The sequence below is a fragment of the Peromyscus eremicus genome, chromosome X (assembly GCF_949786415.1).
Source record: "Peromyscus eremicus chromosome X, PerEre_H2_v1, whole genome shotgun sequence".
NCBI classification, from domain to species: Eukaryota; Metazoa; Chordata; class Mammalia; order Rodentia; family Cricetidae; genus Peromyscus; species Peromyscus eremicus.
Window position 1 is genome coordinate 29,732,762 of NC_081439.1, and position 13,618 is coordinate 29,746,379.

The 13,618-nt window shown below is 38.8% G+C and overlaps 1 protein-coding gene across 2 annotated transcripts in view; it reads right to left on the reverse strand.

Moving 5' to 3' along the window:
• Positions 1-6,993: 6,993 nt before the first annotated feature.
• The window catches only part of Rps6ka3 (ribosomal protein S6 kinase A3), a 103,633-nt gene continuing 97,008 nt past the window's right edge, over positions 6,994-13,618 (reverse strand). For both annotated transcript variants that reach the window (XM_059250292.1, XM_059250293.1), the window contains 2 exons: positions 8,962-9,102; positions 6,994-8,399 (listed from right to left, as the gene is read on the reverse strand). In XM_059250292.1, the coding sequence (XP_059106275.1) occupies positions 8,277-8,399; positions 8,962-9,102 (264 nt within the window). In that variant the 3' untranslated portion in view covers positions 6,994-8,276. The remainder of the gene's footprint in view (positions 8,400-8,961; positions 9,103-13,618) is intronic.

The window sequence follows — 13,618 nt, forward strand, 5'->3', positions numbered from 1 at the left end:
ACATTTAAACAACCCATTACCCATTCTCTGGTTCTTTGTTTTGGCAGTCCCACCAAGGAATAACTGCATGGCTACTCAGAGCAAATAGCTTCACTTCAAAACAGGCTTATTCAGGCTGGCAAGATGACTCAGTAGGTAAAAGCACTTACCAGGAAAGCCTGGCAACCTGAGTTCAGTTCCTGAAACCAATGTGAGTGTGGAAAGAGAGAACCAACGCCACAAAATTGTCCTCTGACCACCATACATACCCCCCATTGCAGTACTAATATGTAGAAATTTAAAAGTAGGCTTATTTTTTTGTCTTTTTTTTTTCCGAGGCAGGGTTTCTCTGCAGTTTTGGTGCCTGTCCTGGATCTCGCTCTGTAGCCCAGGTTGGCCTCGAACTCACAGAGATCCACCTGGCTCTGCCTCCCGAGTGCTGGGATTAAAGGCGTGTACCACCACCGCCCGGCAAAAGTAGGCTTATTTTAAATAATCTTTCTGGAAACATCAGTGTTTTAACATTGTCTCTATATGGAGGGAGACTAAATGACAGAGAAATAAAGGTATAATCATCTAACAGTAATTCTCGACTGTGGACATTTGGCAGTGTCTGGAGACAGTTCTGGTTATCACAAGTGGAGGAAGGAATCAATGATGTTGATATCTGAGTAGAGACCAGAAATGTTAAACATTGTACAGCTCCTGCCCTCAGTGAAGGATTATCCAATGAGAAAACAAGAACATAACTGAGGCTGAGAAACTCATCAACAGATGTATTTCTCAGAGTGTAATTAAAAGTGACAGGGGTGCTAGGTAGTGGTGGTGCATGCTCTTGATCCCAGCACTCAGGAGGCAGAGGTGGGTGGATCTCTGTGAATTTGAGATCAGCCTGGTCTACAGAGTGAGTTCCAGAACAGCCACAGCTGTTACACAGAAAAACCCTTTCTAAAACAAACAAAACGGGGGAAGCTGGGCATGCCAGCGCACACCTTTAATCCCAGCACAAAGGGATTAAATTACATGTATATAATATGGCCTTGAACTCATAGATCTGCCAGCTCTGTCTTCTGAGTGTTGGAATTAAAGGCATGTGCCATCCTGATCTACATATACAGTGAGACTTGGTCTCAAAAAATGAAAAATGACAGGTGAGTGAAAGTTCTGATTTTCTCTTTTCATTTGTAGTTTTTTGCAACTTACACTTTTTTTGAGACAGGGCTGTGTAACCCAGTCTTCCCTCATCTCTATGGTGCTAAGATTGCAGTAATGAACTACAATCAATGCCTGGCTGAAAGTCCAAATGATTCTAAGATTGGGCTCTGGAGTTTATAGAGACTTGAGTTTAAATGTGATTCTACAAAACTTACTCTGTGATCTTAGATAGTTACATCATCTTTGTAAGCCTCAGTTTTCTCATCACAGAAATTAATGCAATATGTTAGGAGTTTAGCAATTATGCCTAGTACATGAATAATCAGATCCCAAGTATACAGCTACATGTTTAAAAGTCAAGTACTTGATGTAAAACCTCATAGGAGAAAAAGGTTTTTTTTTATTCCTTTAGCAAGGTTCCTACATCTGATCATCAGAATCACTGAGGAAGAGGTGAATCATGTGGACATCTGGCCTGAAATATCTAGGCAGAGAAAACAGGAAAGGCAAGAGCCTCATTGCAGTACCTATGCTTGCAATGTTCAAGAAGGACCAAGGCCAGTGTGCTGCTTAGTTTTTGTCAACTTGGCACAAACTAGAGCTACCTGGGAAAGCAGAATCTTAACTGAGGAATTACCTTCATCAGACTGGCCTGTGGGCATGTTTGTGGGGCATTTTGATTAACAATTGATGTAGGACGAGTCAGCTCACTGTGGGTTATGCCACCTGGGCAGGTGGTTTTGGAGTTAGAAGAAAGCAGGCTGAGCAAGCTATAGAGAGCAAGTCAGTAAGCAGCATTCTCCCGTGGTCTCGGTTTCAGCTACTGCCCTGTCTTCCCACTATGATGACTATGATCAGGACATTTAAGCTAAATAAACACTTCCCTCCCCAAGTTACTTTTGGTCATGGCACTTATCCCAACAGATAACAAACTAGAACAAAGCAAGCCAGGGAGCAGTTTGGGAGGGAGAAGACCAAGATCAGAGATGTAAGGAGACTAGATCATTTGGAACCCTTGGTAGATTTTAAATACATCATTTTGGCTTGTGTGTTAAGAATGGCTGTATGAGCCAGGCGGTGGTGATGCACACATTTAATCCCAGCACTTGGGAAGCAGAGGAAGGTGGATCTCAGTGAGTTCAAGGCCAGGCTGGTTGACAAAGTGAGTTCCAGGACAGCAAGGGCTGTTACATAGAGAAACCCTGTCTCAAAAAACCAAAAAAAAAAAAAAAATGTCTGTATGAGACAAAGGAAGAAATAGAATCATGTGGACATCTGCGATTGTCCAAGCAAGACAGCTGTGGTGGGTTCAAGTAGGATAGCTTCTTTGGGGATGATGACATATTCTAAAACTAAGCTATCATTATGGCCATGCAACTCTGTAAATATGCTGAAAACACTGGATTGTAAATTTTAAATGTGTAAACTTTATGGTACATGAATTGTATCTCAATAAAAACATTTTGAAAAGAAATGGCAGCTGAGTGTAGCAGTACATTCCTGTAATCCCAGCACTTCAGAAGCAGAGGCAGGATGACTGCCCCAAGTTTGGGGACAGGATAGTCTACATACTCAGTTGCAGACCAACCAAAGTCACAGAGTGAAATCCTGTTTCTAAAATCCAAATCCAAACTAAACTAAAACACCTCTAACTCTCCCCAACAAACATTTTTATTTAAAAATAACGGGAGAATGGATTTCAATAAGGAAAAACGATGGACAAATACTATAAGGATTTAAGTGCAATTAGAAAACAGAAACTTGCAGTGCCATTTGCATAATTGAATGGTTTCATACAACATCCAGAAATGTATAGATAGAATTAACCAAACAGCAAATACTGGAGTTTTGCTCAGTGGGTATAGTACAAAAGCAAGGATGTAAGAAAATTCAGGATGCCTCCGAGAAAGAAGTTTGGGTGACCAACTCTGAGGTTACAAGGTTCACTCTGGATAGCAAAGGAAATCCAAAGGATAACTAAGGTAATAAAGGAGAAGGGCAGTTTTGGAGCCAAGTCTGGTAGTTTGGGACTTCTCCATGAAGAAGATTATTTAATTTGTGCCCGGCCTGATAGCTGGGAAGATGTTTGGCTCACATGAGTCTAAGATGATGCATAGAAAAATTATTTTGCACTTATTAAATTAGAAATAGTCCCGTTTTAAACTCTACCAATACAATTTCATAAATATAATTTGGAGAGAAACATTTATATTTAAGGTCTAATTATATAACTAAAATAATCTGATAAAAGGAACATACATGGTTTACTTGAAACTTTATTATATAAATTTCCATTTCTTTTAAAGATTACAAAACCTGTTCTTTGACAGGAATACAAGCAATATTGTTCCAGGATTATTCATGGATACATTGGAAAGAGCTTAGATTACACATTAATAGTATGATTTGCAAACTTCCCAGATTGAACTCTTAAGTAAAACAACTTAAAATACTCAGTGAAATCTGATCCTTACAAGCAGTTCATAACTATGGCAGCCGTGCCAAGCATCTATGCTATTTACCCACCAATAAAAGGTACAACACATTAGAACCCTTGATATGGTACCTTGCTTGAGCTTCTGGCATGCCTTACTAGAGATAAACTAGTATAAAGTAAGATCATATATAACAGTAGAAAAATATTTGTGATTTTTTTTTCTTTTTTAAAAACTGCTTAAGTAGATACCCACCCAATTCCCACCCATGGCCAAAAATGCAAAATAATTACATCTTTTAGGTGTATACCTTCCCTTTTTATTTAGGGAAAAAGTTAAGATAAACTAATACATGTATATGATTTTGAGTTATACACTCATCACTCATAATCATTAAGTATGCTAATGAATGGCAATACTTTGAAACCTTTTTTTAAATTAAAAAACAAAGCTTTATATGGTAAACTACACTTACAGAAACACAACCCAAGTCTTTATCCTCATGCCCTTGCTTTGTACTTAAAAGTTCTACTTTAAATACTTGTTTGAAAAACTCAGTATACAGTTCATCCAGTACGATAGTAATATAGGAATAAAGATGTTCACTTTCATTGGACATTGAACTAATCTACTTAGAGAGAACTATTATAGTGACTCTCTTCTCAAATACATTTCCATATACTGTACTTAAATGGTATGTGCTAGAAGACATTTTCTTGAGGTTCATATATCTGGACTTAAATCTCTAAGTTTTCCTTTCCACTAATATCTAGTCAAAACATCATACACCTTGCTAGTTGCTCTGGGAAAAGTCATGATATTTCAACAGTTTATCATGCAGTTCAAGGTATATGGCAAAACAATGAGGAAAGTGCCTTAAGAGGTAGGAAAGTAGGCTCTCATCCCAACCCTTGCTATGCCCATTATGAACAGGTAAAAGACTGACAAAAAGTGGTAAATGTGAGACCTATAATGACACCAGGTTTAAGAAAATTAAGTTGACTTAATTACTAGAATTTTTGAGAACTGTCACTTTGGAACCAGTTACAAGTCACTTGGCAACACAGAATACAACAGTGTCAAAAACACACAAAGCACACTGTAGATACAAATTCTTCTTGGCCATCCATATTTGGGCATTATCACTGTGTAGATTCTTCAGTGGAAAAAGTGGTTAAGTGTGGCTCTGGAGAATACCACAGTCTCAAGAAACTGAATTCATTCCTTCATTAATTGGTCTCCACCAATGGTCACTTGGGGGAGATCAGCAAAATGTAAGCAACCTGGGGTTGAAAAGAGGACTATTTTCATTAATTGAAATAAAAACACTGAATTAAGTCAACTTCTCTGTGAATTAAATAAGGCGCAAAGTATACATCCAGTTTAGTCACATGGAGTTGGATCTTGCAGAGGGACAGATACAGAGTTAGACTGGACCCTCCTGGTTTAAGCACCAAGATCAGCCATGGAATCCATTGTTTTTGTGAGTCACAGAAAATAGACCTTTTTTTGATCCTTTATGTTCCAGAGCTGAGTACTTTCACAAGTCTCAAATTCTCATCACCACACTAAGGACTTATAAAATACAGAAAAACCTGAAATATTGTAGGTAATTCATAAAAGCCAGGGACTGGAGACTATTGAAGTCATGTTGAGATGTGTATTACTGGCCTCCACAGTGAATAAGAACAGCTATACCAAGGTCCTGAAGTCTAGAAAGCCTTTGGCTAACTATCATCCCAGGATGAGTCTACTCTGGTCCTTTTCCTATCAAATACATGCCTTCTCCTGAAGCCTCTGCACCTACTCTCTGTTCCAATCCTTCTTGGACTGAGGGTATGGGCACAGTTTTAAGGACACCCCCACTTCTCTTGATGTCTTCTGATCCCAACAGAAGCCATGTCTAAAGAACAGATGGAAAATGGTTGATCCTCCCAACCTGTCCTTTGGAGAGCAATGCATGTGAAATGTGGAAACTACCACACATACCCTACATCCTCTCTCTAGACACTCAGAACTTACTCTTCTGTATGCCAGTTTCACAGCATCTTGACTTTGGGTCTTGCCAAAATTATTTTTAGAGTTTTGGAGTTGCTTGTTAAAAACAGATTTACATTACATCTGTTAAATTCAAGGCATTAATGCACTTAGAAGATACCTTTTTAAACAGAAGGAGCTGAAATGATTCATAAAAAGCAAAACAAAACAAAACAAAAAATAACAAAAAAAACTTACCTTAATTTAATATCATCACTTGAAAGGGAAGATGCAAAACACATCATATTTTAATTCATAGTTTCCAGTATATGCTTGGCTATGTGAAACACATTTCTATTGTTTGGGATATTCTTTTGTATCATAAACCAAGAGATGTCTGTAAAAAGAGTCCTGTCAGTTTAGTTCCTTTTTTCAGTGAAACATAAAAGCAGGGCTGACAACTCTGGGATAAGCCCCCAAAACTGGCAGCAATGGGTGAAAGGCAGAATACTTCAGGAGCCTTAATCCCGTAAGTACGGTGGCCTATAGGAAATAGACTTTGTGAAATAAATGGAAAGGCTAACCCAGCACAAGCACTACATTGTCGGCCATGTTTGCCCTAAGACAATGTGAACACTAGAGCCACAGAAGAAGTAATTTATGCTCCTAACCTGTTTTGTCAGTAGGAAGCCTTCAGTTTTGCGAATCTACTGGAGAAATGATTTCTCCAATAAAACTACCAGTTTGACTAGATAAGGAAGGCAATTCTTAAAGGAAATAAATTTGGCATCATAATATAGTATAGGACTGCCCTAAAAATACATAATTTTGACTTTAGCTCCTTTTGGTGATAATATGAAAGAAAGGCAGCATGGTGCTATGAGGAAAAACTAAATGAGAGACAGGATAAATGGGAGAATCTGACACACTGAATAGAAGAGGGGGCAAAGGCTTTCTTGCCAGACAATGGAAAGCAACTTTGAATAGTTAGCATCCATATACTCAAGAACTTCAGTAGTTGGTATGTAGAACTTCTGGCATCCTCCTAATGTGTACTTTTCATTTAGAAGATAAACCTACATTTGGTTTCTATGCAATCATCATTTCATGTTGCTTGGGCAAAGGTGGTGTTGGAGATTTTCTTTTTCTCTTTAGTAGCAGAGAAGATAAGGAATGACAAGTGTCTTATGAACTGCAAAAAACACACTCTTGGGCTAGTACTTAAGTGAGAAGATTTCTGATGTACACAGCTCAGTAAGTGACTCACATCTACTGGGGCACATTCCTGATGAGGTAAGTTAAATCACTTTTTTCTTTGCTCATGTTTTTTATATCACATATTAATGTACACTGGGTAGTGTGACAAAGATATGGGTAATGATGGGTATAGAAGTTTCTTTTGTCAAATAAAATTGGAAACCAGCATGTTAGATGTAGATCCTGAAGCACGTGAAGCAGAGCCAGGGGCCACTATGAAAACTGGTCACTACTGAAGTCAAAGGAAACATCATATGGCTAGAAACCATCAGCAGGGATTCAGAAAACAGTCAGTGCTGATCAGTCATTGAGCCTGCCTCAGCTATGACTTCAGGTTAGAACAGATACTGTTTGGCCAAGAATATTTTATTCTCTAGAATAATAAAGTTTAAATCCAATTTCATATGGAGGCCTGTGGCCTTTATTACATTCAAATTAGTGTTTAATATAGAATACCTATTTAAACATGAAATATCCAGTAAGGCTTTAATTATCAATTGCTAAATTTTCTTTTTCCAATTTCTTTAATATGATTTTTTAAAGGCCTTGATGTATGTTGGCAAGATTTCAAATGATATGCCAAATACTAAGTATGAGCACTATGTAAGGTTAAAAGTTCAAGGATTACTTCCTTAATTAAGGAAAGAAAACCCTAAGAAATCACAAAGTATATGGATTAACTTCATAGATGTATTCTTGATTTCATGCCACACACACAACAACTTTCTCTACCATTAACAGCTCTTTAGGTTAGTCTGACAGAGCACCTGACTTGAAGAAACAAATGAACAAACCAGTGAAACAGATGGAGGAGGATATGTACAATTTGAGAGAATTACATTCAACAGCTGTTCAATCAGTCTGGCCATCTTTAAGGTTTCCCAACAATACTGTTAATCCAGGTGAACTATTTATCCAGATTTAATAGTCAATTGATTAATAGACTCCAAGTTAAACAAGGCATGTATACATTAAAGAAATCAGTACAGAAATGTACTGTATATGAACTGTTTACAAAAACATACAAAATGTTGGATGGCACAAGGGATACAGTGCTAATATAAACGGATTGTTTAAGCTAAGTGCTTAACATAAACTGTCCATCCCTATAACTAACAAAAGAATATTTAGGGGACACGAAATATTTCCTATAAAAATAATGCTATATGGTGTAGAGTACTTTTATTCAGTGTATTTTAGGTGGTATTCATGTGTTCATTATTTTTCGTGTTGATTCAGTGATTATATCTTCATCATGTTTCCATTTTCATTTTGAAGCTCCAGGAAAATCTAACTTGCTAAGAATCAATTAAAGCGAGAAGAGATGAAAGCAGGAACAGCAGGAGCAGCAGCATTATGGGTACCAGCTGGGACAGTGTGTGCTTGCAGGTGTCTCTCAGGTATGTGCTACCTGTCGCCAGAACTTGTGCTATCAGCTTACATCATGGTACCAAATATCTCACTGAGGTCACTTCACAGGGCTGTTGAGGTGATTTTTTTAATACCCCTCCGCTGAGCAAGAGTAGAGCGGCCTACTGGTTCCAAAACTGGTGACTGATTGCGATTTAAAGCAGAGTATGTAGCTGCCATGGCACCCTGAGAAAAGCAAAGAAAGGTTACAACAAAAATGACATGTATACAAATATGAAATAAACGTATGTCCCCCCCACCCTGGGATTTTCATAATGTAAATGATATAGATCTTTATCAGCCTCATAACGAGAATAACCTGTGGTCAAATTTTTAGATTATAACTAAAACTGAGGCCAATGTGAGAGGTTAATATTTGTATGAGAAAAGACAGGGAGGGGCTCAAATATAGCAGTCCTCATTTTTCTTAGGATCATTTGTCTTTACAACCCTGTAATATGACAGGCTGTAAACCATGATCTTTCATTTAGAAAAATTCATAGATTCTATCTCTACTGATAGTGAACACTTATGTACACAGAATGACAAAAATGCCAAAGTTTCCCTTAAGCTAACTTCATTACTGACATTCTGATGCGCCTTGTGTCACCATGTCCTCAAAGAACTTGTAAACAAGATGAAAGGGAAAGTTGCTTGGGGCATAGAGACATGTTTCCTGGAGGCTCAGCTGGCTATGTCTATCCTGGAGGCCAGAGAGAAAGCAATGACTGGATATAGGCCTGTTCACCTTTACGAGATGTGGTGCATCCTGTCTGTTTAGTTGGTATTGTGGCAATTGGTCCCAATGGACAATCCAAGGATGTCTGAGCACAAGAGCAGCAGTCAGTCTCTGATGAGGATCTACATGAAGCATCTTTGATACCAGGTCCTATCATCAGATGAAGGAGAAGAATAAGACAAGGTTAATTCTTTGCTTCTCTCTTACTTCTATGATGCTTGACATTGTCAGCATTCTTGTTCAGCTTTTATTATGATGATGCTCGAGTTCCTGGTTGCAGTCCTTTTGTCACAAAGCAAATTTTAGGATAAGTTTGTGACAAAACACTCCAATCTCCCCTCTCTCTCCCCTGAGTACCACAGTTTTGTTATGGTGCAAAGGATCAGTTTCCTCTAGCTTTTCTTAGCTTTGCTCTAATTCTAGAGGGTTAGAATATTCAGAGTTCTGGCCTTACAAAGCTTTAGTTCAGTGAGGAAGAGACAAAGAATCAGTTATAAAGCAAGGTAAAGTCTCTGATGGGATGAACAAGTACCAAGAGCAGCTAGAAGAACATAGATACCTGACCTGAACTGGGAGATGGCTTCAAAAATGTCACTTTTGACTGTTACTTTTTTTGAGATAGAGTCTTTCCATGTACCCCCAATTAGCCTGGTACTCTCTACGTAGCTCAGTCTAGTCTCAAACTTGTGGCAATCCTCCTGTCTCAGTCTCCTGGGTGATGGTAAAAAGTGACTTTTAAGAGCAGTAGTTCTTAACCTTCCTAATGCTCTGACCCTTTAATATAGTTCCTCATGTTGTGGTGACCTCAAACTGTAAAATTATTTTCATTGCTACTTCAATGAATTATTTTTATTGTTACTTTAAAATTTCATAATTTTGCTGTTATGAATCATAATGTAAATATATGATATGCAACTCCAAAGGGGTCATGATCCACAGGTTGAGAACCACTGACCTCAAGGATAGACAAGAGCTGGACTTGAAAAGGTATGGAGGAGGGCAGTGGTGGCGCACGCCTTTAATCCCAGTACTCCGGAAGCAGAGGCAGGTGAATCTCTGTGAGTTCAAGGCCAGCCTGGTCTACAGAGTAAGTTCCAGGACAGGCTCCAAAGCTACACAGAGAAACCATGTCTCAAAAAATCACAAACAAACAAAAGGTATGGAGGAAGCAGAACATCTCAGGTAGACAAAAAGGAGTGGATCTGCAGGAAATCCCTAAGGTACAAGAGAATATGTCTTTGGTGGTTTGAATGAGAATGGCCCCCATAGGCTCCTATTTTTCAATACTTGGACCCCAGTTGGTGAAACTGCTTGCTAAGGATTAGGAGGTGTGCTCTTGTTGGAGGAAGTGTATCACTGCTTGTGGATTGAGATGTGAGCTGCTGTTCCTGCCATCATGCCTTTGCTCCATCATGGACTCTAACCCTCTGAAACTGCAACCCTAATTAAACACTTTTGAAATTGCCTTGGTCATGGGGCTTTATCACAGCAATAGGAAGTAACTAATACAATGACACAATTGAGGAACTGACAATACAATGTGGCTACGGTAGAAATTTGCTGTCAAGAAGAACATGGCAGCCAGTAAAGTGGAAGAGATTGAGAATAGACAGATAAGGAAGGTCTTTGCAAGCCATATTAACAAATATGGACTTACTATAGAACAATAAAGCACAAAAGCAAGATGATAACGTAGTCAAGTTTGAAATTTAGATAGATGATACTCCTTAAGTCTGGGGGATAATAGTTTGGAGGGGCAAAAGCCTGGAGATTTAGTTTTTTTTTTTTTTTTGAAGATGTTTCACATAGCCCAGGCAGGCTTCAAACTCACTAAGTAACCACAGATAACCTTGAATACATAATCTTCCTGCCTCAGCTTCTCAAGTGCTAAGATTTTAGGAATGCACCATCACTCCTAGGTAGAAAAAATTTCTTGACAGAACCTGGTGGCTGACTAGATATTGGGAACTAGGCAGTTGCTATTCTAGCTATTCTTCTGCTTTAGACACTTGCAGTCTCTCTTGGTTATTATTAACAGCTAAGAACAGGACTAAGATACTGAACAGAATTGGAAATAAAGAGTGGGCCAGGAACAGTGGCACATGCCTGTAGTCCTAGCCACTTGGGAGGTTGAAAGAGGATTCATTAAAGCCAGGGGTTTTGGGATAGCCTGGGCAACACTTTGTGACACTCTATACAAACAAAATAAGTATAAATAAAAGATATGTTAAAAAATCAAACTATGAAAAAAATGACCTTTCCTACCAAATTCTGAAAATGAGCCAAATGTTGCAAAACTTCCAGAGACAAAACAAAACTCAATTGTAATTTTAATAGCATCTCTGTGTTTGACTGGGCCAAGGCATTTCAAACTTATCTTTCTTTTACTGCTAACCCTTCAATGGCTACTCACTTTGCCTGCACTCCCTCCCTCCCTTGTAGTTCTGGGGAAGGCCTTACACGTATTAGGCAAGAGCTCAACCACTGAGCTATATATTCCCCTGCCCTAGGCCTAGCTTTCTCTTTAAATGGTATCATTTCGTTGAATCCCTTCCTTGGTTCTTCTATCACTATGCTCTGATAATCACATTCTTTTTTTTTTTTTTTTTTTTGGTTTTTCGAGACAGGGTTTCTCTGTGTAGCTTTGTGCCTTTCCTGGGACTCACTTGGTAGCCCAGGCTGGCCTCGAACTCACAGAGATCCGCCTGGCTCTGCCTCCCGAGTGCTGGGATTAAAGGCGTGCGCCACCACCGCCCGGCTGATAATCACATTCTTAATCATTACTTTAGCTACTATAGATGGTCAACTCCTTCAAACTCCACCATAGACTTCTAAGACCTACAGCCATATGGCCAGTTGCCTAATGACCAAACATCTTATAATTATATAAGCATTTTAAATTCATTATGCCGAAATCTTCAACTACTGCCAATCTCAAAGCTTCTTACGTATCCAAACACTTGGTGAAAGACACTCTCTTACATTTGCCTGAGGTAGCATTGTGGACTGCATGCTTGATAGCTGCTACTTATTTATGTTCAATAAACTATGAAGTCTGCTCTGCCTTCTAAATTTTCCTTTCATTTGTCTCAGATTCCATTGCAACTGCTATAATTTTGGTCTTCACCTTTCATGATTTGAAATGTATAAAACCTTACAAGTAACACCCCTAATCTTAGGTCAGTGAGCAGTGAGTAAAACAATGCAAGCTAGTTAACAGAGCCCGTTCAACACAGGCAACTTGTTCTTTTGTTGTTGTTGTTGTTGTTTTGTTTTTTTTCGAGACAGGGTTTCTCTGTGTAGCTTTGCACCTTTCCTAGAACTCACTCTGTAGACCAGGCTGGCCTTGAACTCACAGAGATCCACCTGGCTCTGCCTCCTGAGTGCTTGGATTAAAGGCCTGTGCCACCACCACCCGGCCCAGGCAACTTGTTCTTGAATGGATACATCTATACTGATATAATCCTCTTTTCCATTTTGTAGGTAATGATAGTATTACATGATGTTTCCAATCAGGAGTCTTAACTATATACAGGAGCAAAAGTTACTGTAATTGCATGTTATTTATAAGACAGGCTCTGAGTTAGAGATAAGTTTTTGCTCTATATTTGTGTCTCTAATCTCATCTTTCACTAAAAAAAGCATTCTGGAGTGCAAATGAATGCAAAGGACTAGAGATAACTTTAACTAGTTTTAACTGACGAGAAAAAGCACGTGATGTGTAAGTTCTGGTACTCTGGTTATGGGTAACATTTCTTCATATACTTCATGTGATCTTGACAGTTTGTGGCAGACTCCGTGGATGAAAATAACTGTGCCATGGAGTGCAAAATGAAAAATCTGATCATTATATGCAGCTTAGTAGTTTTCTTTTGTTCTTTTTGTTCTTCTGAGATGGTTTCTCTGTGAGGCCCTGGCTGTTCTGGAATTCTCTCTGTAGACAAGGCTGGCCTCAAACTCAGAGATATGCCTGCCTCTCAAGTGCTGGGATTAAAAACATGTGCACTACCACACTCGGCTAGCTTAGTAGTTTTCTTTTTTTAAACTTTCCACCCAGAGTAAGCCAATAATCCCAAGTATGAGGCACACAGCTATTTACAATTCAGTTCATCAAGCAGCTTTGCTTGTGCATGCTGTAGGAGTCATATCAAATGACCAGTCTGGAGGCACTTGCTGTTCTCATGCTCCCATCACCACCTAACTGGCACGCACTGAGCTCCCTCAGCATGAGATAGAATACAACTTTTTATAGCCTCCTCAGCTGCCTGGAAAGCTCTCCCACTGCTTTCTTGTCCACTATCATCTGTAATCTTCTTTAGCACAAAACTGCACTAATACAGTCAATCTTGTACTGCACATTTTGTGCTATCTCTGTGCCAGACTGTGAGTTCTCTGAGATCAAGAATTCTATCTTTGCCATACCTTTTCTCTTCAGACTTTCCATTTATTAAACATATCTAGGTGCTCAATAAGGAGAATTAGGAAGGAAACAGGTACCCAGAAAAATAAAGTATCAGCTTTGACAAATTTTACTGTTAGAAAAAGAAAGGCTAACATTATTTTTTATTTTTGGTGCTGGGGCTCACCCAGGGCCTCATGGCTGCAGAGCACATGCTCCACTGCTGAGCTACACATGTTAATTTTAGTCTAACATGTTAATTTTAAA